Source organism: Pipistrellus hanaki (genome assembly GCF_964339955.1).
Source record: "Pipistrellus hanaki genome assembly, chromosome: 3".
In the NCBI taxonomy this organism is placed as follows: Eukaryota; Metazoa; Chordata; class Mammalia; order Chiroptera; family Vespertilionidae; genus Pipistrellus; species Pipistrellus hanaki.
The window spans coordinates 81,311,941-81,338,477 of record NC_140505.1 but is presented as its reverse complement, the minus strand read 5'-3'; the positions used below and the strand labels follow the sequence as shown (position 1 = coordinate 81,338,477).

Sequence of the window (26,537 nt, the reverse complement as noted above, 5' to 3'; positions counted from 1 at the left end):
AGATATCCACTCTGTACACGTAGTATGCTTGCTTGCTAAGGATGAGAAGCCTATATAAATAAGCAAAAGGCTTCTAGAGCTTGGGGCTGCAGTCCGGTCCCCTTCTTCCCTGCACCAGCGGCTGCAGACCGGGCGCAGGAAATAAGCGCGCTTTTCTAAACATTTTTTATCTGTGTCCCAGTGAGGTGTCTCTCCTGGGTTACCACACTGAGCCCCCGCCATTTATCTACACGGCGGGTCCCTTAACCCGGGGACAAACTGAGGTTACTGGGGGGCACGTTCCCGTCCTGGAGCCGCAGGAAACCAGGGATAAAGCGCGCCTTCGGAGGCCGCCTCCTCCGAGACCAGCGCCCCCGCCGGCCGGGAAGCTCCGGGGCGCAGCGGGCGCCGCCCGGAAGCGCCGGTCGCGGAGGAGCCACCGCGGCGGGAGGAGGAGCCACGGCGGCGGGAGGAGCGGTGAGCGGTCCGGTCCTGCGGCCTCTGGGGGGTGGCGCCCGCGTGGGGTCGGGGACGCGGGGGCGCCCGCTCGAGGGGTGGGGCGAGCGGGTTCGCGCTCCGGCGCAGCTCCCGCCCCGGGGCGCCGTGGGGGCTGCGCGGGGGCCGGGGGCGCGGGGGCCGGGGGCGCGGGGGCCGGCGGCGCGGGGGCCGGGGGCGCGGGGGCCGGGGGCGCCGTGGGGGCTGCGCGGGGGCCGGGGGCGCGGGGGCCGGGGGCGCGGGGGCCGGGGGCGCCGTGGGGGCTGCGCGGGGGCCGGGGGCGCGGGGGCCGGGGAGCTCGGGGGCGCGGGGGGCCGGGGGCGCGGGTTTGGTCGCGAGGGAACCGAAAGTCTGGCCTTCCCTGGTGCGGTCACCCCGCGCACCTTCTCAGCTCCTGTTTCTCCCCGGTGATCCCACTTCTGGCATTCCCACTCACTTAGTTTTTGCTTAGTGATTTTTGCCTTACCTGCCTTGCTCTCTGTGCCTCATAATTCCGTGTGTTGTGACCTAAAAATAAATAAAGCACTACCAGTAAGCTTCCCGAAAATGAAGTAAACTCATACAATGTTTTTTCTGTAATGAAAAAAAACCTTGACTGGAATCAAACCTGCGACCCTTGAGTCTGCAGGCCGAGGCTCTATCTACTGAGCCAAACCCGTCAGGGCTATCACCAAAAATCTTGTCAATTCTTTCTACACATTTGCTTCCCATTTTTTTTATATCTATTGCCACCACCCTATTCCATTCCATCATCATTTCCCTTCCTTTTCTATTGGAGTAGACTCATACAATGTTTTTTCTGTAATGAAAAAAACCCCCCCAAAAAAACAAAAACAAAGGATCACCTTTCTAAGGTTTTAGTGACAATAGCTGCCCTTTATTTGGGGCCTCCTATGTACTAAAGTGATTGTATTAATATGCAGCTATGATTATATTGCTGTCTTGATTAAAACCCTTTGGGGACAACCTATTAATTACCTGAAGGATGAAATCCAGCAACCTGAGCTTGGCTTACAATGGCCTTCCGACAGGCCCTATCTGCTTTATCAGCCTGTTACAGTCCTCTTTCAATTCTTTGAACGGAACACAATCTCTTTTGCTTTTAAATACGCGATTCCCTCCATCACTCCTTTCCCCCTTTTTGCCTAGCCAGCTCCCATTCATCCTTCAGCTTAAATATCATTTTTCTAACTCCCCTGGATTTTCTGCTGGATGCCAGAGTAGCTCTGTCTGTAAGACTCACCACCCTACATTTGTTGAGATCTGGGGTCCCATCCGCATTGGGAGTCTGTGAGGGCAGGAATGATGAGATTATAAAAGCTGGTGCAGGTGCTCAGTATCAAACTGTTGAAAGAATAAAGGAATAAGTTGTTATTGTCCTGTCGTGAGATTAGAGCTACTTTGAATTAATTCTGCCTTTTGATAATAACTGTAATTCTCAGATGTTTCTGTTTTTGCATATAGTTTGGGAGCATCCGTGGAGACGTGGGCATGGAGCCAGGCTTCGACGGGGAGCCCAGCATGGATGGCTACGCGGTCCTGAGAGTGATCGGGGAGGGCTCCTTCGGCAGAGCCCTTTTGGTTCGGCAGGAGGGCAGTAATCGGATGTTTGCCATGAAGGAAATAAGGCTTTCCAAGGTCACTGCTTAAAATATTAGCTCATGTTGAAAATGTACAAGCAATTTGTATAAGAGAACAGTTTCTGGAGATGTCACATGGAGTTGCTGCTCGGTGCATCAGATGTTATGGGTTTCTTCACTCATTAGCTTTACCAGGTCTTGATATACTTTATATCAGGGGTCCTCAAACTTTTTAAAGTGGGGGCCAGATCACAGTCCCTCAGAGAGCTGGAGGGCTGGACTATATGAACTACTAATCCCTACTGTAACACCTTGGCTGCGCTCACTGCCCAAAAAACCTGGTGGGCAGGATCAGACTCCCCTGGGGGCTGCATGTGGCCCGCGGGCCGTAGTTTGAAGACCCCTGCTTTATATGGTTCTTAGGATATTAACAAAAGGGATAAAATAGTCAAAAGTGACAATTGCTGTTTATCTCAATGAGAATAATTTGTAATTGTTTCTAATTTTATATACCTAAGTGTGTAGGGAGTCTTTGTCAATAATTACTCAGGTGCAATATTGATGAAAAAGGAACATAAAAATACAATGAAGAGCAAAGACGTAAAATGCTAACTGTTGGTAACAGGGAACCTGTTCTGTAGGTCAGTTTATAGGTTTTATTTCCCTGTGTGATGATGAATGTGATATCGACTGGTATCACTATCACTATGCATCATAGTTGCACATGAAAGAATCCATGGAGTCTGCTTAATACTGTATTGATTAATTTTTGAAAATAAAATTTTTAAATAAAGTCACAAAGTGCTATTGCCCCCTCACTGCATTCTTCACCTTATTTAGTGATTCTGAAACTTGAATAGGCATGGAATCACCTGGAGGGTTTGTTAAAATGGCAGTTGTTGGGCTTCACCCTCCTCCCCGCGTCCCTAGTTTTTGCTTGAGGAGGTCTGGTTGGGCCAGTGAATTTTCATTTTTAACAAATTCCATTGGTGCTGACGTTGCTGGTGTGAGGATTCTTGTTTCTTCATTGTAAGGTAAGTCATCCTCATGGAGTAAGTTAGTGGATAAACAGTTTTGGAAACTTTCTTTGCATGTGGTCTTTGTCCATCTATGCTGTAGTATACACCAGTGTCTTCTTTTTTATCTGGGCCAGTGGACAAAGTAATGCGGACAGTTAAGACATGAAGTCTCTAATTTTGCTTTAAGGATATACTATTATTGTTGATGGCACTGCACTGGCTCTCAAAATCAGGTTATAGTTAGGCTGATGTTAAAGCTAGTTTACGTTCCATACTTGTAAGGATATACCAGCTTAAGTATGCAAAATATAGCCATAGTTGAAAAATCATGTTATCTCTTAGAGTTTTATAAACTTCACCTGGGTGAAAGTACAGTGCTGTAAAACTGTGTTTGGCATTGAAATGTCATATGAACTCTTCATTATTGTGAAGCTGTCTACTCTCAAATGAAGTATCACATTTACACTTATTTAAAATATTCTTCTAGTCTTCCTCTGATACACAGAATTCCAGGAAGGAAGCTGTTCTGTTAGCCAAAATGAAACACCCCAATATTGTTGCCTTTACAGAGTCATTTGAAGGTAAATATGAATCCCCCCAGATACGTGCATGTCTGAATTTGATTTATGTCTACCACACTTTCATAAAGAGTCTTCTATTTGCTTTAGCTGAAGGACATCTCTATATTGTGATGGAATATTGCGATGGAGGGGACCTAATGCAGAAGATTAAACATCAGAAAGGAAAGTTGTTTCCTGAAGATAAGGTAAGAAATTGACTTGCATAGTTTGCCTCAAGATTTAGAAGCAACTTTTCTCATACAATCTGTGTGAGTTAAAATGAAAGCATTGGTGTCTGTGATTATTTGACACAACAGTTAGAAAGGCCTCCTTTCTGTGTCTGTGCTTACTGTGGTCAGGATGTGGCTGCCTGGGATGCTTTTAGGAAGTAAACTAGACATAAGCTTATAAAATATCAAGGAATAAAACTCCCATGTTTAGAACACTTTCAAAATTGTATTATGTTTTGTAGATATTTAAATTTTTGATTTTTGTTGTATTTAAATTTTAGAGGTGGATGGATTTATTTTTTATTTCTAGATCATGAAAAAAGTGAAGTCCACATTTCTGTTTCTTGGGAGTTCCTATTCTGAATCTTTTTCCTTCTAAGTTTAGCATATTTTCTTAAGTCTAGTACTATTGCCTTTTTAAAAAAAAATATATTTTATTGATTTTTTTTTACAGAGAGGAAGGGAGAGAGAGAGAGAGTTAGAAACATTGATGAGAGGGAAATATCAATCAGCTGCCTCCTACAATACCTCCTACTGGGGATGTGCCCACAACCAAGGTACATGCCTTTGACCAAAATCGAACCTGGGACCCTTCAGTGTGCAGGCTGACACTCTATCCACTGAGCCAGACCTGTTAGGGCAGTACTACTGCCTTTATTTATTTTTTATTTATTTTTTATTTATTTTTTTTCTTCTTGGGTTTTTATATTATTTTATTTAATTTATTTTTTATTAAATTATTAATTGTGTACATATACCAGTACTACTGCCTTTATAATGGAAAATTACATACTAATATTATTTGAATGAGTTGACTAAGGAAACTAAATAAACAGCTTTAATAGGATTTGGGTATAACATGTTATAAAACTGTGTTGGTAAAAGTATTTTTATTTAGAAGTTGTTTTATTAAAAATATGGGTTCCATAAAAGGAACCTTGCCTTCAAATGGATGAATCTCCATAGCAAAAAGAAAAATAATTAGTTTAACATTTGATTGTAGGCACCTGGAAATTCTAGCTTCTATTGACTAGGGATTTATAAGCAGAATACTGTTCTCAAAGGATAGTTGACAATATAATTAAATCCTTTAATATTAATATAAAAATATTCTGAAAAAGAAATGAAAATCTGATGTAATGATTACACTATAAAATTGTACCATATTCATTTGTAAGTGGTGTATTTAAGAAATACTTTTAGCCTGGCCGGCATGGCTCAGTGGTTGAGCATCGATTTATGAACCAGGAGATCATGGTTCGATTCCTGATCAGGGTGTATACCGGTTACTGGCTCAGTCTCCTGTGTGGGGTATGCAGGAGGCAGCCAATCAATGATTCTCTCTCATCATTGATGTTTCTATCTCTTTCTCCTTCTCCCTTCGTCTCTGAAATCAATGAAAATATATTTTTAAAATACTTTTATTTTGTTGAATATCAGAAAAACACAGTGGGAGTTTTATTAAAATAAATTGCTATTTGTATCACACATAAAATGATGAAACATGGATTTACAGCTTTTCTGATTTTTTCCAGAAAACACTGAATTTTAGTCAAACTATGTCATTTTTAGGAGTTCTATGTTTACATTATGTAAAACTAAGGCCTAGAGACCATTCTTTGGATTTCTGGGTTAATATGAACCAGTTTTTGCATTCTTGAAGACTTGTGTGCTTTTGTCTTACAGATACTTAATTGGTTTACACAAATGTGCCTTGGAGTAAATCACATTCACAAGAAACATGTGTTACACAGAGATATCAAATCCAAGGTAAGTGGAATAAATTTTTGAGACAAAACAAAACCCAAAACTATTTCATTCAATCTTTTTTCTGTGGGACATTTTTATTTAGTTTAGAAATCTTTGTCAACCTAGTATTCATTCTAGCCAAATAAGGTACTACCTGAGAAAAAGTTCTAAATCTCTTTAGAAGTATCTATATATATAAAAGCCTAGGTGACCAAACAACCAGTCGACTGGTCTCTATGACACGCACTGACCACCAGAGGGCAGATGCACTCCCACCGCCAACTTCACGTGGCCTTCCCCTGGCTGGCCAACTTTCTGAGGCCCCGATTGGGGTGGCCTACCTCCCATGGCCCAATCAGCCCCAATCACTGGCCAAGCTGAGGTACTCACTCATGCATGAATTTGTGCACCAGGCCTCTAGTATGTTAATAAGTTTCAAGCTCTCTCTTTTTAAAAAAATATATATTTTATTGATTTTTCACAGAGAGGAAGAGAGAGGGATAGAGAGCTAGAAATATTGATGGGAGAGAAACATCCCCTACCGGGGATGTGCCCGCAGCCAATGTACATGCCCTTGACTGAAATCGAACTTGGGACCCTTCAGTCCACAGACTGATGCTCTGTCCACTGGGCCAAACAGCTCTCTTGGTGACTGCTTTTTAAAGATGGAAGATGACTGAGATCTGGTTGTGCCACATGGAGTTACGCTGACACTGGTTCCCAGCAGGTCTGCTGAGACAGCTTGGAGCATGGCTGTTAGATTTCTAAGCAGTCATCCTAATTTCCCAAGCCTGGGCAGGGGTGGGGGGTGGAGGGCATGGGTAGCAGTCAAGAGGCTATCTGCTCTTTGAGTTCCCTTTGGGGACTCAGCTGTCAGCATTTATGTCCCTACTCTACCTTGGTGAGCAGGCTTTGAAAGACACCTTCTCTGGAGACCCTTATGATGGAAGATGTAATCTGAGCTCTTCTTTTTTAATGCAGAACATCTTCCTCACCCAAAATGGACAAGTGAAACTGGGAGATTTTGGATCTGCCCATCTTCTCTCCAAGTGTGTATATCTCTTCTATAAGAGTGAGAGCAATCAAAACATCCAATATTCAGGAATGCTCTGTACTTACTCTTTGCCTTTCCATGTTTTTAGTCCCATGGCATTTGCTTGTACCTATGTGGGAACACCTTATTATGTGCCCCCAGAAATTTGGGAAAACATGCCTTATAACAATAAAAGGTAGGTGATGTACTTATTTGGTGCAAAAGTGATTGTTTGGTGATAGGCATTACAGCCTGTAGAAAATATACCTGAAACAAATCTGAATTCCTAGGCTTCTAGAAAAAAATCATAGTTTCCTAACTGCTATAATCAGAGTTGAGAGGAGCTGAATTTAATGCTAAAAGAAAGACAGTGTGAATTATATCACTGGTTCTTAAGCTTCACTGTTCCTGCTTCTAAAATTTGCAAAGTGCAAGTTGCAATCATACCTGTTAAAGGAGAATGTCTGGGGTGGGAAGCAGGCCTCAGTAATTTTTCCAGGATCACCTAATGATTCCAATGTGCAGCAAAATTTAGGGACCACTGGATTATGTCATTGAGTTAACATTTACAGGACTAGGTAATAAGCACTTGACTGATATGTTAATTTATTACAAGAAGATAGAATGAAGACCTTATAATTTAAAACCTAAAACTTTTTCTGAATGTAAGTAATATGTGCCAGTTGAATCAGTGGGTATCTCTGCTATGCCACAGACAATCAGAGTGAAAGATGGCAGGTTAATTTGCATATCCAGGCATGAAGTGGCCAGGAGAGGCAGGATGCCTGCTATGAGGCAGAGGGAGCTACAGGAGCAGTGCCCCGGACAGAAGCGAGGACTTGCTGGCTCCCCGGCAGACCAGGAGCAGGGTCGTGCCAGCTCCCGGGTGGCTGGGAGTGAAGCCCAGGGAAGGAAAGCCTATTCTTGCATGAATGTAATGCCCCGGGCTTCTAGTCATCTACAAAAAGCCTAGAGGATGACAACTAGGAGGTGAGAATGGTGAAGAAGAGTTGAATGTATAGGGCAAATTATAGAACTCTTTTCTGTTTGAAGAGCTCTTCTGAGGGAGAATGACTAGTCCTGCTCTCTTTGTTTTGGAATGTAGAGCTAACAAGGGGTTGGGGGAGAATCCCCAGAAGATGTGGATGGTGCCCTAGAGCCATTCAACAGGGCCACAAACTGTGCCTGAGATAGATTGCTGTCCAACAGGAGGCAAGCTCCAAGGCCTGGTTTGTGCATAGATGGTCAGGTTGTAAGGTGTATGGGATGACTCCTAAAGTCCTCCTTTCAATTAGGATAAACTCTCTTTCACCATATACTACTGAAATGATACCTGGACCACCCTGATTTGGAGAACTTAGAAGTTGGGGAGCAGAGAGATTTATTGTGAGCAACTAGCTAAGTATTATATAAACATTACCATATATTTCATTTTAATAGCTAGGAATTATTTGCAATATCTGTTCTTATTAAAGGTTGTTTTTTTTCCTTCCATTTTTTTTAATATTGGAAAGTACCTATATTTTTATATGATAACTCATAACCCACTTTGCTTCTTTATATTTCTAGTGACATCTGGTCATTGGGATGCATTCTGTATGAACTCTGTACCCTGAAGCATCCAGTAAGTGTGGTGGGCAAAATGGAAAGGTGGCCTCTTGTCAGCTTTGGCGAAGTCATAAGTTATATGCCTAAGTCCAGTGGGAAATTTGCTTCCCTAGGATGAATTCGTTATAAAGTTTTCATGTTTCCGCCGAAACCGGTTTGGCTCAGTGGTAGAGCGTCGGTCTGTGGACTGAAAGGTCCCGGGTTCGATTCCGATCAGGGGCATGTACCTTGGTTGCGGGCAAATCCCCGGTAGGGGGTGTGCAGGAGGCAGCTGGTTGATGTTTCTCTCTCATCGATGTTTCTAGCTCTCTGTCTCTCTCCTTTCCTCTCTGTAAAAAATCAATAAAATATATTAAAGAAAAATTAAAAAAAAAAAAGTTTTCATGTTTCCATTGCTATCATCTTTGCCTTGAGTCACTTTTGTAGCATATATTAATAGAAGTTTCCATTATTTAGTTTTTTGTAGTTCTGTATCTAGCTCCCCTCCTTCCTTCCTTCTTCTTTCCCTCTCTCCTTTCTTTCTCTCTCCCTCCTCTCCCTTTCTTCTTCCTTCCCTCCCTCCCTTTTTTGCTAGTCTTGATTTTTTTTTGGACAAAAATATATATAACTTAAAATTTACCATTTTAACTGTTTTTAAAAAAATATATATTTTATTGATTTTTTACAGAGAGGAAGGGAGAGAGATAGCCAGAAACGTCAATGAGAGAGAAACATCGACCAGACGCCTCCTGCACACCCCCTACCGGGGATGTGCCCGCAACCAAGGTCCATGCCCTTGACCGGAATTGAACCTGGGACCCTTCAGTCTGCAGACCGATGCTCTAACACTGAGCCAAACCGGTTTTGGCCCATTTTAACTATTTTTAATTATACAATTCAGTGGTATTAATTACTTCACAATGTTGTGCAACCGTCACTACTATCTATTTGCAAAACTTTTCTATCCACCCCAAACAGAAACTCTGTACCATTAAACAATAGCTTCTCATTGCCTCTCACCTAATCCATGCTAACCTCCAATCCACTTTCTGTCTCTATGAATTTGTATATTCTAGATGTTACATATAATATCTAGATATTACATATAAGTGGGATTATATACAATTTGTCCTTTTATGTCTGTCTTACTGTAGAAAGACAGCAGGAAGTTTTCAAGGTTCATCCAGCATGTGTCAGGATTTCATTCCTTTTTATGACTGGACTAGAGGCCTGGTGCATGAGATTCGTGTACTGGGAGGCGGGGTGGATCTCTCAGCCTGGCCTGTGCCCTTTCATAGTTCAGGACTCCTCGGGGGATGTCTGACTGCTGGCTTAGGCCTGATCCCCTTGCAGTCTGGGGCTTTCGCAGTCAGGGACCCCTTGCTCCTGACCATCCCCCTACAGCGGAGGCAGGAGAGGCTGCTGCCACTGCCCTCACCAGCTGTGAGCCCAGCTTCTGGCTGAGCAGCTCTCCCCCTGTGTGAGCGCATTGACCACTAGTGGGTAGCTCCTGTGTTGAGTGTCTGCCCTCGTGCGCATCATTGTGACCAGTTGTTCTGCTATTCTGTCAATTTGCATGTTAGGCTTTTATTATCCTATCTAATAAAAGGGAAACATGCAAATTGACCATCACTCCAACACACAAGATGGCTGCCCCCGTGTGGACACAAGATGGCCACCAAAGATGGCCAGAAGGGGAGGGCTGTTGTGGGTGATCAGGCCAGGATGGAAGAGCAGTTGAGGGGGACCAGACCTGCAAGGGAGGGCAGTTAGAGGTGACCAGACCTGCAGGGAAGGGCAGTTAGGGGCAAACAGGCTGGCAGGGGAGAAGTTAGGCATCAGTCAGGCTGCAGGGGAGTGATTAGGGGGTTATCAGGCTGGCAGGCAGAGCAATTAGGGGCAGGCAGGCAGGCAAGCAGTTGGGAGCCAGCAGTCCTGGATTGTGAGAGGGATGTTTGCCCGTTAGATGCCTACCAGGATCAGGCCTAAATGGGCAGTCGGACTTCCCTCAAGGGGTCCCAGATTGGAGAGGGTGCTGGCTGGGCTGAGAAACATACCCCTTCATGCACAAATTTTGTGCACTGGGCCTCTAGTATAGGATAATATTTCATTATATGTTTACACCATATTTTATTTATCCATTCATCTATTGATGTACATTTGGGTTCTTCCCACCTTTTGGCTGTTGTGAGTACTGCTGCTATGAACATGGGTATACAGCTATGTATTAGAATCCCTATTTCCAATTGTGTTGGGTATATAGGAGTGGAATTGCTGCATCATATGGAAATTGTAAGTTTATCTTTTTTAAAAAAATATATATTTTATTGATTTTTTACAGAGAGGAAGGGAGAGAGATAGAGAGCCAGAAACATCAATGAGAGAGAAACACCGACCAGCTGCCTCCTGCACACCCCCCACCGGGGATGTGCCCGCAACCAGTGCACATGCCCCTGACCGGAATCGAACCCGGGATACCTCAGTCTGCAGACCGACGCTCTACCACTGAGCCAAACCAGTTTCAGCTGTAAGTTTATCTTTTTAAGGAACTGCCAAACTGTGTTCCACAGTGGCAGTGCCATTTTTATACTTACCTTTTTGCTCTTAGATTTCACTTATTATGTGAATTTCTTCTCTAAATGAATTAGTATGAGAAAATAGACTGTTATACTAGGGGCCTGATGCACAAAATTCATGGAAAGGGCTCCTGCAGTGGCTGCCTTGGCCCCGCTGTGGTGGCTGCCTCCCCTGCCTCCCCTGTCCACTGTGGTGGCTGCCTTGGCCCTCTCAGTCCTGGCTTCATCCAGAAGATTGTCTGGAAGGACATCTGGTCTAATTAGCATGTTATTCTTTTATTATTATAGACTGGAGGCCTGGTGCACAGATTCGTGCACCAGTGGGGTCCCTTGCTGTGGCCTGCGGAGATTGGGCTGAAACTGGCAGTCTGACATACCCTGAGGGATGCAGTAGTGTGTGAAGTGGCAGGCAGCTGGGGCGGAGCCCGAGCCTGGGCCAGGTGCCGCACCGCTCCTGCTCATCCTGGCCCCATTCCACTGCCATTGGGTAGGCTCGCTGCTGCTCCGATTTGGTCTCCGTGTACCCGTCTAGGGCAATACTGGTGGGCCCATGACCAAGAAGTGGCCGTTGGCTCGTGCCCAGTCAGTCTTAATGCCAGTCCCGATCCTGGTCCCAGTCCGGATGGGGGAGGGGAGTGCAGGGGGAGTGTCTGTGGGAGAGGCTCACGCTGCCACGGCTGCGCTCGCCAGCTGTGAGCCCGGCGTCTGGCACGCATTGGTCAGCTGGCGACGCTCCTGCTGTGGGAGTGCACTGACCACCAGGGGGCAGCTCCTGTAGTGAGCGTCTGCCCCCTGGTGGTCAGTGCACATCATAGTTACCGGTTGAACGGTCGGTCAGACACTTAGCATATTAGGTGTTTATCTATCTATCTATCTATCTATCTATATAAATATGGATATTTTTCTTGATATTTTAAGAAATAATTTAACAAAAAAGATGTTAAATAACTTGCCCTGCTGGCTCAGCAGTTATTACACAGAACCTATCCCTATTGGGTTTTAGCTATAAATTCTGTTCTTTGGGCACAGATTAGAAGTTAGTTCTAGTGAGCATTTTCAGAGATGTGGTTATAAGTAATCAAGTACCATGGCTGGCATTGATGGTAAGACTTTCTGTAGATGGGGAAATCCTTTGTTATTTACTACTTGAGTGTATTACTTTCTCCTGAAATGCCATAAGATTTTGAAGAGTATCATAATAACATCTTCAGGAAGAAAAATGACTAGGCAGCAGATAAACTTATAAAATTAAAATAATTCATATGAATTTACTTCAGCCGGTGTTTTTTTATTTGCATTCTCCTTCCATGCATCTGGTTTTACAGTCCTATTTTATTTTTAGTTTCAGGCAAATAGTTGGAAAAGTCTTATCCTGAAGGTATGTCAGGGGTCTGTGAGCCCACTGCCATCTCATTATTCCTGTGAGCTTCAGCATCTAATCAAGCAGATGTTTAAAAGGAATCCTTCCCATCGCCCCTCGGCGGCCACGCTTCTCTCCAGAGGCGTTCTGGCTCGGCTCATCCAGAAGTGCCTAACCCCACAGGTGTGCAGTGTGTTGAGTTGACTGTGCATAGTTTTCAAATATTTGTTGTATTTAAATACAAATACGTGATTGTAAAAACTCAAATGTAGATGTGCATAAAAAAACATTAAAAGTTAAAACTTCCTTTCCCTCCCCTTCCCCTTCCATAATGCTAGTTCCCAAGGGTAATCACAGGTATAGTTTTGTATATCCTTTCAGATACTTTTCTTTTTTCATATTTATTTATTTATCTTTAGAGAGAGGAAAAGAAGGGGAGAAAGAGAGAGAGAAACATTGATTTGTTGTGCTATTTACTTAGGCATTCATTGGTTGCTTCCTGAGTGTGCCCTGCCTGGAGATCAAAGCTAAACCCTTGGCACATCAGGATGACATTCTAACCAACTGAGCTACTGGCTAGGGCTACACTTATATATTTTTCAAGACATATATAAGAGTCTGTTTATCTGTATGTCTAAATTATATATGTTTTTAAACAGCATTCTTACTTTTCAACGTTTAATATTATTTTGGGGAAGAAATCTGATAATTAAATGATATGACAGTGTTTAAAGAAAAGGGTATTATCTATGTTTAAATTATCTGCTTTAAATTTTTAGATCATCACAGAATATGGAGAACAGGTATTAGAAGAAACCAAAAAATCTAAGCTTAGTACACCAAGGAAAAAGGGTAAGAATTTCGGAAAGCTTATTTTTTTTTTGTCAAGTGTTCTTTCTAAATGTAGTGTAACAAAAAAAGAAAAATGAGATCTTCAATTTGTTAGAGATGTCTTTCAGAGATACTCCTCAGATAAAAATTTCTTTGTTAGTTAAGACATAATTCTGTTTTTAAACTTATATATTTAGTTTGCCAGGGATCCAAAAGCTTAGTTTGGATATTTTAGTGATGTAAAGATTATTTTCTGTTTTATCATTGGTACCATAAAAGATTATTTTCTGGATATTTTAGTGATGTAAAGATTATTTTCTGTTTTATCATTGGTACCATACTTAGTCTGGTTTGTTATGGGTAAGTTAGAAAGCTTCAGTGGGATAGCCTAGGAATTTAACTATGAAAATATAATGTTAATCTTACCATAAATTAAATCCCAAAGAACCATCTTGTAAACAAAATTTAAAAAACAATTATTTACAGCCTGGCCAGTGTGGTTCAGTGGTTCAGTGTCTGTCTATGAACCAGGAGGTCACAGTTTAGTTCCCAGGTTTGATTGGCAGGACGCAGCCAATCGATAACTCTCATCATTGCTGTTTCTGTCTCTCTTCTTCTCACTTCCTCTCTGAAATCAATAACAATATATTTTAACAAAAAAACATCTTGTACAAAAGTTGGAATTGTTTACATAATAGCTGCACAAAAATTTCATACATCTATAGTAAATCCTGAGCAGATTTTAAATGTAATTTATTGTCCCTTTGAAAGTTGTCATCTCTTAATTTTTTCAAAGCCATTTTTTTTCACTTGTCATTAGTGACTCAGATCTTCCTCCTGAAAAAATCCAACAAAGATAGTAGATATGACCAGAATAAGAGAGAAGAGTGAAGCGTCAGATCATGCTGCAAAATCCTCCACTGTTTGGTACATTTATCTTAGTGTTAGATACTGCAAAAGAAAGACTTTGGAAACTATACTGTTTTCTTAACGTTAAATTTTAAATGTTATTTTTGTAAGAATTTAAACCCTTCTAGTGATGTAAACCTTCAGCCTTATAATTCAGCCTTTTCTCCATTACTTTAAGATGTAGCCAGTTACTTTTGCTTCAGCAGTTTCACTTTAAGTACTGTTTTGTAGCTTTCATTCACTTCTCAGGGTAGTAGGAAATTAGTTTTAAATGCTGGGCTGCCTGGCCAGCATGGCTCAGTGGTTGAATATAGACCTATGAACCAGGAGGTCATGGTTCAGTTCCTGGTCAGGGCACATGCCTGGGTTGTGGGCTTGATCCCCAGTGTGGGGTGTGCAGGAGGCAGCCAGTCAGTGATTCTCTCTCATCATTGATGTTTCTATCTCTCTCTTCATCTCCCTTTCTCTCTGGAATCAATGAAAATATATTTCACCTCCAAAAATTTAGTTAATTAAAAAAATAAAATAAAATGCTGGGCAACAACCACAACAGAAATAGTGTAAGAAAAGTTTCAAGATTGGTAAAATGTAGTTTTACAATTCCTAAAAAGAGAACTAAGCCAACAGAGAGGTACCACCGTGTCCGGGCCATATGTCTGGTGGCATCTCCCATCTATTCTGTAGATAGACTAAGACAGTGAAAACTCTGTGAGGGCAGGGACCATGCCTTTTTTCCTCACTGTTGTATCATCAGTGCCTGTCATTATAAATGCCCAATATCAAGTCTTTAAAGTGTTGAATGAATGAGGAACATGGATCCTGGCCTATGCCAGAGGAAGATCTGGAAGGAGCCTTCCTTACTGAAGGGATCCGTTGCCAGAATGCTCTCTCCGGCTGCTGGTCCTTTGTGAAGGACACCTATTCCACCTGCTACCACAGCTGTGGGCAAAAGCACAGACTATAGCTAGCTTGGGCAGAAGGCGATAATGACCTTCTGAGCACGCAGAATATCTTACCTCTTCATAATTAAATAGGTTGGCTTAAGTAAATATAGATGTCAACTTTCAGATTCAACTTTAAAAATAAAACAGCAAAAAGCAGGTGAGATGTAATACTAGCTGGCTAAAGCTTGATAATCACCAATCAGGCTAATGCTTTGGTTGGTTGGCTTTAAAAACTTCATTTGTCTCAGGTTTTATGCATATCACATTAGGAGCTAGTAATGTGAGCCTTTTGTGATTTCTCTTTTTCTTTTTTCTCTTTAAGCAGACTCCAGCAGAATCAAGATCGCTTTGGAAAAAGAAGCAAGCACAGTGGTAAGTGCTTTAAAATTGAACTTACGAAACAACCATTTCCTGGGTACCTGGTATCATTAGATACTGTGGAATATTTGGAAGACTGACCTGGTCCCTCCAGTCTAATAATTTGTCATCTTTTGGCATGTGAAGCAGTTGGTAACTATTGTCCTGTACTGCCAGCTGAGCCACTTTAGATTACCATTTATTTTGTGTGTGTTTTTTTATATTTAATTATTGATGACAAGTGGTTCCAATATGGATGTGAGAGAACTTTGTCTAGCTTAAGTCATGAAAATCTTGTTTTAGCCTGACTTTTGTTTTGTTTTGTTTTTATTGTGGCAAAATATATCTATAACATAAAGTTTACTATTTCAGTCACTTTTATAGATATAATTCAGTTGCATTAATTACATTCACAGAACTGTGTAATCAGCAGCACTATCTGTTTCCAATACTTTTTTTATCATTCCAAACAGAAACTCTGTGCCTATTAAACAATAACCCCCATTCCTTCCTTACCCCCATGCCACCCCAGTCCCTGGAACCTCTGTTCTCCTTTCTGTCTCTCTGACATAACTTGCCTATTTTAGATATTTCATGTAAGTGGAATCATACAAGATCTGTCCTTTTATGTCTGGCTTCTTTTGCTTAGCATTATATATATATATATATATATATATATATATATATATATATATATATAGTATATATATATATAGTATATATTAAAATAACTGTTGGTGCCTTTTAAAAAATATATGTTTTTATTGATTTCAGAAAGAGGAAGGGAGAGAGAGAAACATCAATGATGAGAGATAACCATTGATTGGCTGCCTCCTGCATGCCCCTACTGGGGATGGAGCCTGACACCAGGCATGTGCCCTGTCCAGGAATTGAACTGTCACTTCCTGATTTATGGGTCGATGCTCAATCACTGAGCCACACCAGCTGAGCCAAATATATATATATATATATATATATATATATATATATATATATATAATATTTTATTGATTTTGTACAGAGAGGAAGATAGAGAGAGATAGAGAGTTAGAAACATCGATGAGAGAGAGTCATCCATCAGCTGCCTCCTGCACACCCCCTACTGGGGATTTGCCCGCAACCAAGGTACATGCCCTTGACTGGAATCGAACCTGGGACCTTTCAGTCCCCAAGCCGACTCTCTATCCATTGAGCCAAACCGGTTTCGGCTGAGCCATATTTTTTAGATTCACCCATGTTATAGCATGTATCAGAATTTCTTTCTTTTTTTTATTTAGATCACTTGATATTGACTTTTTAAAATTAAAAACCTTTTGATGCTTCCCTATTATCCCATGAACCAAGTCGACATTTTTCAGCCTGGCATTCAAGGTTCTGTTTGTCTTGTTTAGCCCCAGGCAGCTTTTACACTAAAGCTGCAACAAAGTCATGCAGAGCAACAGCGGATTCACTTCTTAGTATTGTCACAGCCCTCTCAGAAAATGGTGTCCTGCGGATATTTTTCTTTCTTCAGCATTTTAATCTTTTAACTAAAAAAGGAAAAAATGTACTAATAACAAATTATTCTATTCATGGAATGTGCTAGTAAGTAAACTTATAAATTTTTTTAATGAACCTTAGATTGTAAATAACAACATCCCACCATTATGTTGCTACACATGGAATAAATCCTGCCTCTGTACTTTCCCCCCCTCTGCATGGTAATAGCTATTCTTTCCAGCTTTATTGAGGCATAATTTGTATGCAATAAAATTTCTTATTTTTTTTTTTAAAATATATTTTATTGATTTTTCACAGAGAGGAAGAGAGAGGGATAGAGTTAGAAACATCGATGAGAGAGAATCATTGATCAGCTGCCTCTTGCACACCCCCTACTGGGGATGTGCCCACAACCAAGGTACATGCCCTTGATCGGAATCGAACCCAGGACCTCTCAGTCCGCAGGCCGATGCTCTATCCACTGAGCCACACCGGTTTGGCAAATTTCTTATTTTTTGCATGTAGTTTGATGAGTGTTGGTAATTTTGTACAGTCATATAACAACAACCACAGTCAAAGTAAAGAAATCCCATGTTCCTAAAAAGCTTTCTTGTGGCCCTTTGTAGATGATCCTGGCTCTTGTCCCAGGCAGCCACCACTGTGATTTTTAATACCACTTTGAGTAGGTGTTAAGTTGATGTGTTTTCACAAAATGAAAAGGGAGGAGCCATAAAGTAAGGCAAGTAACAGAAAAATTGAGGGAGAAAGAGAGCACTGGGCAGGCCCGCCTGGTGTGGTGGGCGTGTAGGCAGAGCTGCGTGTTGCTGGGCCAGCAGTGGTGTTAGATGCTGCTGTCTGTTGGGCAGTGACTCTCAGTAGAGATGGAAGATGGAAATCCCTGGCAGCTTTTAAAAACTGCTCATCACAATCACCTCCTAAGATTTTGACATCTTTGTCTATGGGAGTGACCTTTGAAATCATACCCCCTAGATGTGTGGGGGGACAAGTTTGGGAAGCATTGTATAGAAATAAGAAAATAAGCTATCAGCTACAGTTACTGTTTAATCTATTGACTCATTCAACAAGTCATTGAGAACTGTGTTGGAGACTGTCAAGGCACTGGATATGTATTTCTTCTCAAAATACATTCAGATTTGAAGACTAGCTAGTGTGTTGCTTCATGAAATCAAGAGCTTAGGTAGTTTGGAAAAATACTGAATTAAATGGGAACATTTTGGCCATATGTAGCTACTTCATAAAAATGTTTCATTTTGATATTTCCAGCGTGAAAAGCCCAGTACAGCAAACCATATTAAATTTTTTTTATTACTTATTTCCTCTACAAAGACCTCGCAAACCCTGGCCAGAATGGCTTATTTGGTTAAGTGTCATCCTGTGCACCGAAAGATTGCCGGTTTGATTCCTGATCAGGGCATATGTCTAGTTTACGGGTTCTGTCCCTGGTTGGGGTATGTAGGGGAGGCAACCAGTTGATGTTTCTCTCTCTAACTCTCTCTCTAAAAAATAAAAAACATTTTTAAAAGGGACTTAAAAGATCTCAAATACCTGTCATTTTATATATCCTCTTCATATTTTTTTAAATATATTTTATTGATTTTTTAATTTTTTTTTTGCCCTCCTTTCTCCCTTCCATACATACCCTCCCTCCCCAGAGTTTTATGTCCATTGGTTGTACTTATATGCATGTATACAAGTCCTTCGGTTGATCTATTATCTCCCCCAGATCTTCCTCCCCTCCCCACTGTAATTTGACAGTCTGCTTGTTGCTTTACTGTCTCTATATCTATCTTTTGGTTCATCAGTTTATAATGTTCTTTATTATCCATAAATGAGTGAGGTCATGTGGTGTTTCTCTTTCATTGATTGGCTTATTTCACTCAGCATGATGTTCTCCAATTCCATCCAGGTTGCTGCAAATGATGAGAATTCCTTCTTTTTTATGGCAGCAGAGTATTCCATTGTGTAGATGTACCATATTTTTTTGATCCAATCATCTGCTGACGGGCACCTAGGCTGTTTCCAAATTCTGGCTATTGTAGATTGTGCTGCTGTGAACATAGGGGTGCATTTATCCTTTCTGATTGGTGTTTCTAGCTTCTTGGGATATATTCCTAGAAGTGGGATTACTGGGTCAAATGGGAGTTCCATTTTCAGTTTTTTGTATCCTCTTCATATTTGTAATGAATGATATTAACAGCTAGTAGTGCCTGACTTAATCCTAATATGCAAATGGTCACCACACACTCATGCCATCACACTGTCATGGCTCAAATACTCAACACTGGGAGAGAGGAATGGGGGCCAGCCAGGCACAAATGAGCTTTTGAGGGAGGAATGGGGACCAGCCAGTCACAAAAGAACTCATGAGAGAGGAATGGGGACCAGCCCAGGAGAGGGACAAGCTGCCCGCACCATGGTCCCTAGTGCCAGCAGCTGGAGCTGTGGCCCAGGAGAGAGACAAGCTGCCTGTTCCATGGTCCTGAGTGCCAGCGGCTGGAGCTGCAGCCCTGGAAAGGGACAAAGCTGCCCACCCCGTGGTCCCAGGCTCCAGCGGCTGCACTTGCACCTGGGGCCTGGGAGAGGGACAAGCCATCCACCCTGCGATCCTGGGCGCCTGCAGCCCAGGTGAAGCTGCCTGCCTACAGACCCCTGCGGCTGCCACCGGCCCAGGTCCTGGGTGCTTGTTACCGGCTGGAGGAGGGAATCCTAGGTTCTGGGTGTGGGGCGAGTCAGAGGTGGTTAGGGGCGATCAGGCCAGCAGGGGAGCAGTTAGGGGCGATCAGGCAGGCAAGCAGAGGTGGTTAGGGATGATCAGGCAGGCAGAGGGGTTAGGGGCGATCAGGCAAGTATGCAGGCGAGCAGTTAGTAGCCAGTAGTCCCAGATTGCTAGAGGCAGTCAGACATCCCCCAAGGGGTCCCAGATTGGAGAGGGTGCAGGCAGGCTGAGGGACACCCCCCCATGCATGAATTTCATGTACTGGACCTCTAGTGTACATATATGAATATGAATGTATATTATTTTTAATATAATCTGTTGTGTAGGGTTCTATCATTATTAATGTCTTTGATTCATTAATGTTTATTTAAAATTAAAATCGCTGACTGTAGGAAGAGGCTCTAGAGTTAAGCCTCAGATTGACCTGTGGCAGAGCCACAAGCAAGTCCCAGCTTACAGGGCAAAGCTCTCTTACCATAATTAAACTTGACCTTATGGCTGCCCCCTAGATCTTTCCTAGGTAGCTAATGGGGTGTGGGAGATGCAGCAAGTGCTGCCAAAACAAGTGAAACTCACAAGCACATTGTAACTAAGTTGACCACCACCTTGTTTTTCTCTGACTATAAAATAAAGCCTCAGCTTGTTGGCTGGATCCTTCTCTGTGGCATCATCCAGGCACAGGAGATCCACCGAGCCCCAGCTATATTCTCTTTGTCTGTCTTTTCTTAACCCTTCACCGCCCCTCCTCAGGCTCATCGAACCCTTGGCTGTGCTGGCGTGGCACAGCTGACTTTGTATAGTTGTTTATTTACCTTTTTATAACAATACAAGCATTGTTTAAACTGAATTTTTAATCTCTTTTAAAGCAAGGGGAAGAACAAGGTAGAAAATGTAGCCACCCTGATTTAGAAAGCTCTAATAAAAATTCAGTGGCAAGTACACTGAGGAGAGTAAACAGAGAAAAGAAAGGTAAGTTATTCAATTTCTGATCATTGTGTAAGTGAGGGGCTGGGAAATATAGAAGGGGGACCAGTTTTTGCATTACTAGGTAATAGGTGTCATAAACAAGTGGACACATGCAGATTTTTGTTTGCTAATGGAGTAATTTCTTTCAGAAGTGTCTTATTTATCCATAAAAAAGAGAAGATAGGCCAAAACCGGGTTGGCTCAGTGGATAGAGCGTCGGTCTGCGCGGACTGAAAGGTCAAGGGCATGTACATTGGTTGCAGGCACATCCCCGGTGGGGGCTGTGCAGGAGGCAGCTGGTCAATGTTTCTCTCTCATCGACGTTTCTAGCTCTCTATCCTCTCCTTTCCTCTCTGTAAAAAAATCAATAAAATATATTTAGAGAGAGAGAGAGAGAGAGAGAGGATAGTATTTATTTATTTATTTTTTAAAAATATTTTTATTGATTTCATAGAGGAAGAGAGAAAGAAACATTAATGATGTGAGAGAATCATTGATTGGCTACCTCCTGCATGCCCCCCACTGGGAACCGAGCCCTGGGCATGTGCCCTTGACTGGAATCAAACCTGGGACCCTCTGGTCCACAGGCCGATGCTCTATCCACTGAGCCAAACTGGTCAGGGTGAGGATAGTATTTATTAACTAGAGGCCCAGTGCACAAGATTCATGCACTTGGAGGAAGGGGGATTCTTCAGCCCAGCCTGCACCCTCTCGAAGTCCAGGAACTCTTAGGGGATGTTTAACTCCTGGACATATTTAGTGCTGCCACAGAGGCGGGAGAAGCTCCTGCCACCCACTGTGCTCACCAGCCATGAGTCTGGCTTCTGGCTGAGTGGCACTCCCCCTGTGGGAGCGCACTGACCACCAGGGGCAGCTCTTGCATTGAACGTCTGCCCCCTGCTGGTTAGTGTGCATCATAGCGAAGTCATTCCACTGTTCAATGGATTTGCATATTAGTTTTTTTTTATTATATAGGCTAATAATTAGAAAAACTAATATTTGTTATGCTCTCCACCATTAAAAACATGGCATTCATTGTATATCTAAGTCCTGTCAGGGCTTCATTCTTGTATAAAGTATAATATGTAAATACTAGTGGCCCAGTGCATGAAATTCGTGCACGGAGAAGAGTGTCCCTCAGCCTGGTCTGCATCCTCTTCAATCTGGGACCCCTTGAGTGATATCCAACTGCTGGACCTAAACCGGCAGTCAGACATCCCTCTTGCAATTTGGGACAGCTGGCTCTTAACTGCTCACCTGCCTGCCTGTCTGATCACCCCTAACCACTCTGCCTGCTGGCCTGCTCACCACCAACTGCTCCCCCTGCCAGCCTGCTCATCCCCACCTGCCTTCTCTGCCAGCCTGAGTGCCCCCAACTTATCCCCACTGATGGCCTGCTTGCCTCCAACTGCCCCCTCCCCACCGGCCTGTTCAACACCCTCGCACCCCTCCCTCCCTCCCCCCCTGCACACACACTGGCCTGATCACCCACAACTGCCTCCCCATCTCTACCTCAGCCCCACCACCATGGCTTTGTCCAGAAGAACATCCAGAAGGTCTCCTGGAAGGTCTCCCAGCCTAATTAGCATATTACCCTTTTATTGGTATAGATAGAGACCTGGTGCATGGGTGGGGCCAGCTGGTTTGTCTTGAAGGGTGTCCTGGATCAGGGTGGGGATTCCCTTGAGGGGCGGGGCAGCCTGGGTGAGGGGCTGAGGTCTGTTTTCAGGCTGGCCACACTCCCTTCAGGGTAGATGTTCCTGCTTGGGTGCCTGGCCAGCCTGGGTGAGGGGCTGATGGCTGTTGGTAGACTGGCCATGCCCTCTCAGCAGTTACCCTCACCCCATGGGCGGGGGGGTGGCCAGTCTAGGTAAGGGGCTGAAGGCCATTTTCAGGGCCCCCCCAGAAGCTGGCCTGGGTGACATTGACCCAAGCCTCATGCATGCCCAGGTTAGCTCCCCACAGGCCCCTCCTTCAGTGGCAACCAGGGCAGGTGGGGGTAACCCAAGCCTTCCACGTGCCCGGGCCGGCTCCAGGGCTGCTGCCCATAGGCCCCTCCTTTCGAGGACAGCCCAGGTGGGTGGGAAGCTTGACTTCCTCCATTGCCAGAGGCAACCCAAGCCTCTGCTCTCTCTGGCTGGCTCCGTGGCTGCTACCATATTTGTTCCACTTATTTGCATACCCATTCCTGATTGGCTGGTGGGTGTTGCAAAGTGACAGTCAATTTACATATTTATTTTTGTGTGTGTGTGTGTGTGTGTGTGTGTGTGTGTGTGTATATATATATATATATATATATATATATACACATATATATATATATGTATAATTTTTTAAAAATCACCTTAATGATTTGTTTTGTTTGTTTTTCATGTGGATTTTTTTCATTTCCTTTACTACTTAGACTTGGAGAACATGTTAGATCTGATCTTGAAAGAGAAAAGAAATATTTATGTTTGTTGTTAGAGAAAGACATGTCTAGAAATAGATAAAAAGAATATGCTCAGCAGTCCTGTTTTACATCTTAGAACCAGATGATGAATCAGTCCATCGGAGGGAAGCCAGTTCACCAAACCCCCTCCGGCGACAGTGGGAGAAAGGTGCATCCTCTGCGGCGCTCGCCGCTTTGGGAAACGCAGCCATGCTCTCCTCCAGTCTGACCGCAGAGGGTGAGAGAGGTTCGTGGTCAGATTACTATTGTTATGGAGCGTTTTCTAATAGTTGTTTAATGGGCTAGATATTTTTTAAAAATGTCATTCTGTAAAGGTTATTTGGTGTCACTGGTGAGTGAAATAGATTTTAGTAGAAAATAAAATGTAATTAATTTTACTTGATATATGATCTAGAAGATAATATGCTGAAAATATTTTTTCTTTGATCCTAATTTTTATCTTTTCACAACTAGGTGGTTCTGTAATAAAGTACAGTGGAAATAATAGCCGGAAGCAGTGGCTCAAAGAGACTCCTGAGACCTTGCTGAACATCCTTAAGAATGCAGATCTCAGCTTGGCATTTCAAACATACACAATATATAGACCAGGTGATTTATGTCTGTGATGTAATCATGGAAACCCTTTGGTGTTCTTTTTAATTGTGGTAAAATACATGTAACATAAATTTACCATTTTGGCCACTTTTAATTGTGCCGTTAGGGGCATTAAGCACATTGACATTGTTGTGCAGCCATCACCACCATCCACCTCTAGAACTTTTCCCGTCTTCCCGCCCATTAGACAATAACTCCCATTTTTACCTCCCAGAAACCCTTTTATTTTCAGGCTGTAAAATCACATACATAGCACTGTGGTTTTAGGTTTTCTTAAATCTTTCCTAGACAGTCTTAAACTCTAATTAAAATTTTCTGTAGAGCTATATTACTCCTATTTACTCAGTTGTTTGCTTATTTGTGACTACTTTCTTTGCAAAGTAGCTCATTTTTTCTGTGAAAGTATACTGGTGACTTGACAGTTCAGACTTCATCACAATAAAAACTATAATCTAACAACCCAAAGGTAATTTTCAATGCTTCAACATAAGTTCTTATATTTGAGTGTTTAATTATATTCTGAATATTTTATTTTGAAGAAAGTAATATTTTTGCTGTTGTTGTTAATCCTCATCCAAGAATATTTTCCCATTGATTTTTAGTCAGAGTGAGAGGAAGGGACGGGGGGAGGGAGGAGAGAGAGAGAGAGAGAGCAAGAGAGAGAGAAACATTGATGTGTAAGAGACACATTGATTGCTTGCCTCTCGACTGGGGCTAGGGATTAAATTTGCAAATCAGGTACATGGCCTTGACTGGGAATTGAATCCACTATGGTGAAAGTAGTATTTTTTTTTAAAATTTATTTATAGATTTGAGAGAGAAAGAGAGAGAAATATTGATTTGTTATTCCACTTATTTATGCCTTCATTGGTTGATTCTTGTATGTGCCCTAAATGGGCACATGCTTGAACCCGCAACCTTGGTGTAGTGGGATGATGCTCTAACCAACTGAGCTACCTGGCGAGGGCTAAGAAAGTAGTATTGTTAAAGTTAACATACATGCTGATGCTTACTGGGCCTGTTTTATGCCAGAAATCATGCTGGGTAATGTGGGGAGGCACTGCAGAAGAAATATGGAGCATGGGATTGTCCTCAATTAGCCAGCAAGCTTTTGGAGGATTTTAGTCCAACATGAGGAAATGAGTAAATACTGTTTAAATCTGCAGGATTTTTATTAATATTCCTCTGCAGGTTCAGAAGGGTTCTGCTTGAAAGGTCCCTTGTCTGAAGAAGCAGAAGCATCAGACAGTGTTGACGGAGGTTACGATTCTGTCATTTTGGACCCAGAGAGACTCGAACCTGGACTGGATGAGGAGGACACGTACGTTGTGCTTGACCTTCAAAGTTTCGTTTGTGGGGTGTGACTGTGTGTGAGTGTGTGTGTGTGTGTGTGTGTGTGTGTGATTAACCTCAATAATCTCAGGTTTAACAGCTGGTTATATTATTTTACACCGTAAATAAATATTTATAACTTGATCTTTTGTCTGAGGTGGGTAATGCATAATGGTAATTACTAATTCCTGACTGAGCCAAAAATATATATATTTTCTATTGAAAATATAAAAAGTAAAAGAAATGTTCTTTTGGAAGAACTAACCAATTTTTTTCTCTGTTCAGTTGCCTTGAAGCTCTTTTTTTTTTTTTTTTAATGTGGATATTGTTATGTGTTGTTCTGCTTTGAACCCATCAACAAATAATTACATGGAGGCTTAATATTCATGTCATTTTTTCACAGGGACTTTGAGGAGGAAAACAACTTTGATTGGGTGTCGGAACTGAAGCAGAGGGCTGGCTGGCAAGGAGTGTCTGGTGACTGATGCCCAGGGAGTGCTCCTTAGTCACACTGAACAGATGTGTAGAGAGAGGAATTAATGTTTGCATATTAGTTATTGGACTGTATATTTTCCCTTGGAAACAGTTTAAAAATCTACATTTAGTTTAAAAATCTATAATTCTTGTATGTTTTTTAATGCAAAGGAGAAGATGTAGAATTACGGGTGTGAGCTTCAGGATTTGCAGTCAGATAGAACAGAAATTAGATGCTCATTATTTGTGTGTTTGTGAGAAATTACTTAACCTCTTTGGGCCTGAATTTCCTCAACTATAACATGAATATAATAATGCCTATCTCATAAGGATGCTGACCATGGAGCATGAGAACAACCCACAATATTTGCATTGTTATGATTTCTTTTTATTACTATGTAACTCTTTTTACATTTCCTAAAAATTTTAGGATCTAAATATATCAAATTATAACATAATAATGTGTGAAGTTTTTCAATAAGACTTATCTCTTGGTAGTGATCAGTGATCTTCCGTGATCTTTAATACCAGCTGTTCTTAAATACAGCTCCTCACAGGATTCACAAAAGAGCCCAGTTCAGAGGATCCACCCTGGGAGGAGAGGAAAGGGTTACATATCTTTTCAGAAGTTGCCAGTCCTGTACAGGAGAAAGGAATAGGGCCAACGGTGAGGAATCAATATGGAAAGTATCAGAAATTAGAATGTTGTGCACCTAATGGAAGGAGCAAGATCACAACATATGGGTCACCATGACACACTACTGTGTTGGGTCCTGTCATTAAATCCATGACCAATTAGCAGGCTAAGAGTATTTTATTAAAGCCCTGGCTTGTTCGGCCCAGTAGATAGAGCATCAGCTTGTGGACTGAAGGGTCCCTGGTTCGATTCCAGTCAAGGGCACATGCCCAGGTTGTGGGCTCGATTCCCAGTTGAGGGCGTGGAGGAATCAGCCAATCAATGATTATGATTCTCATCATGGATGTTTCGATCTCTCCCTCTGCCTTCCTCTCTGAAATCAATGAAAATATATATATTTTTTAAAAGAATATTTTACTAAAGAAGAAATAGCCTCTTCCCTGGGGATTCCAAGTGTAGGAACAGCATATACCTGACTAGGTATAGGGAACAATGCTCAAGTGAAGAATAGGAGGAAATAGAATATATACATCTTTTGAAGATTTAAACATCTTTGCCCTGACCCGTGTGGCTCAGTTGGTTGAGTGTCATCCCATGCACCGAGAGATCCTGATTTGACTCCCTGTCAGGGCACATGTCTGGGTTGTAGGCTTGATC

At 42.3% G+C, this 26,537-nt stretch overlaps 2 protein-coding genes across 8 annotated transcripts in view; one reads left to right on the top strand and one right to left on the bottom strand.

Moving 5' to 3' along the window:
* Window positions 1–26,537, bottom strand: part of THSD1 (thrombospondin type 1 domain containing 1) — a 169,733-nt gene that overhangs the window by 129,196 nt on the left and 14,000 nt on the right. The gene's annotated exons all lie outside the window — the stretch shown is intronic.
* NEK3 (NIMA related kinase 3) lies at window positions 216–25,717 on the top strand. Of its 7 annotated transcripts, none has more exons than XM_084879410.1 (16): window positions 216–456; window positions 1,939–2,112; window positions 3,561–3,654; window positions 3,742–3,839; window positions 5,550–5,633; window positions 6,594–6,661; window positions 6,755–6,841; window positions 8,215–8,269; window positions 12,151–12,351; window positions 12,948–13,020; window positions 15,175–15,224; window positions 20,292–20,394; window positions 22,926–23,069; window positions 23,297–23,431; window positions 24,629–24,758; window positions 25,173–25,717. In XM_084879410.1, exons 2-16 carry the CDS (start codon window positions 1,966–1,968, stop codon window positions 25,252–25,254), a joined length of 1,551 nt encoding a protein of 516 aa, XP_084735536.1. In that variant the 5' UTR covers window positions 216–456; window positions 1,939–1,965; the 3' UTR covers window positions 25,255–25,717. The 7 variants fall into 7 exon arrangements, with proteins under 7 accessions (XP_084735536.1, XP_084735537.1, XP_084735538.1 ...); XM_084879411.1 differs by having other exon boundaries at window positions 217–456; window positions 3,579–3,654; window positions 22,920–23,069; window positions 25,173–25,716; XM_084879412.1 differs by having other exon boundaries at window positions 218–456; window positions 3,579–3,654; window positions 15,178–15,224; window positions 22,920–23,069; window positions 25,173–25,716.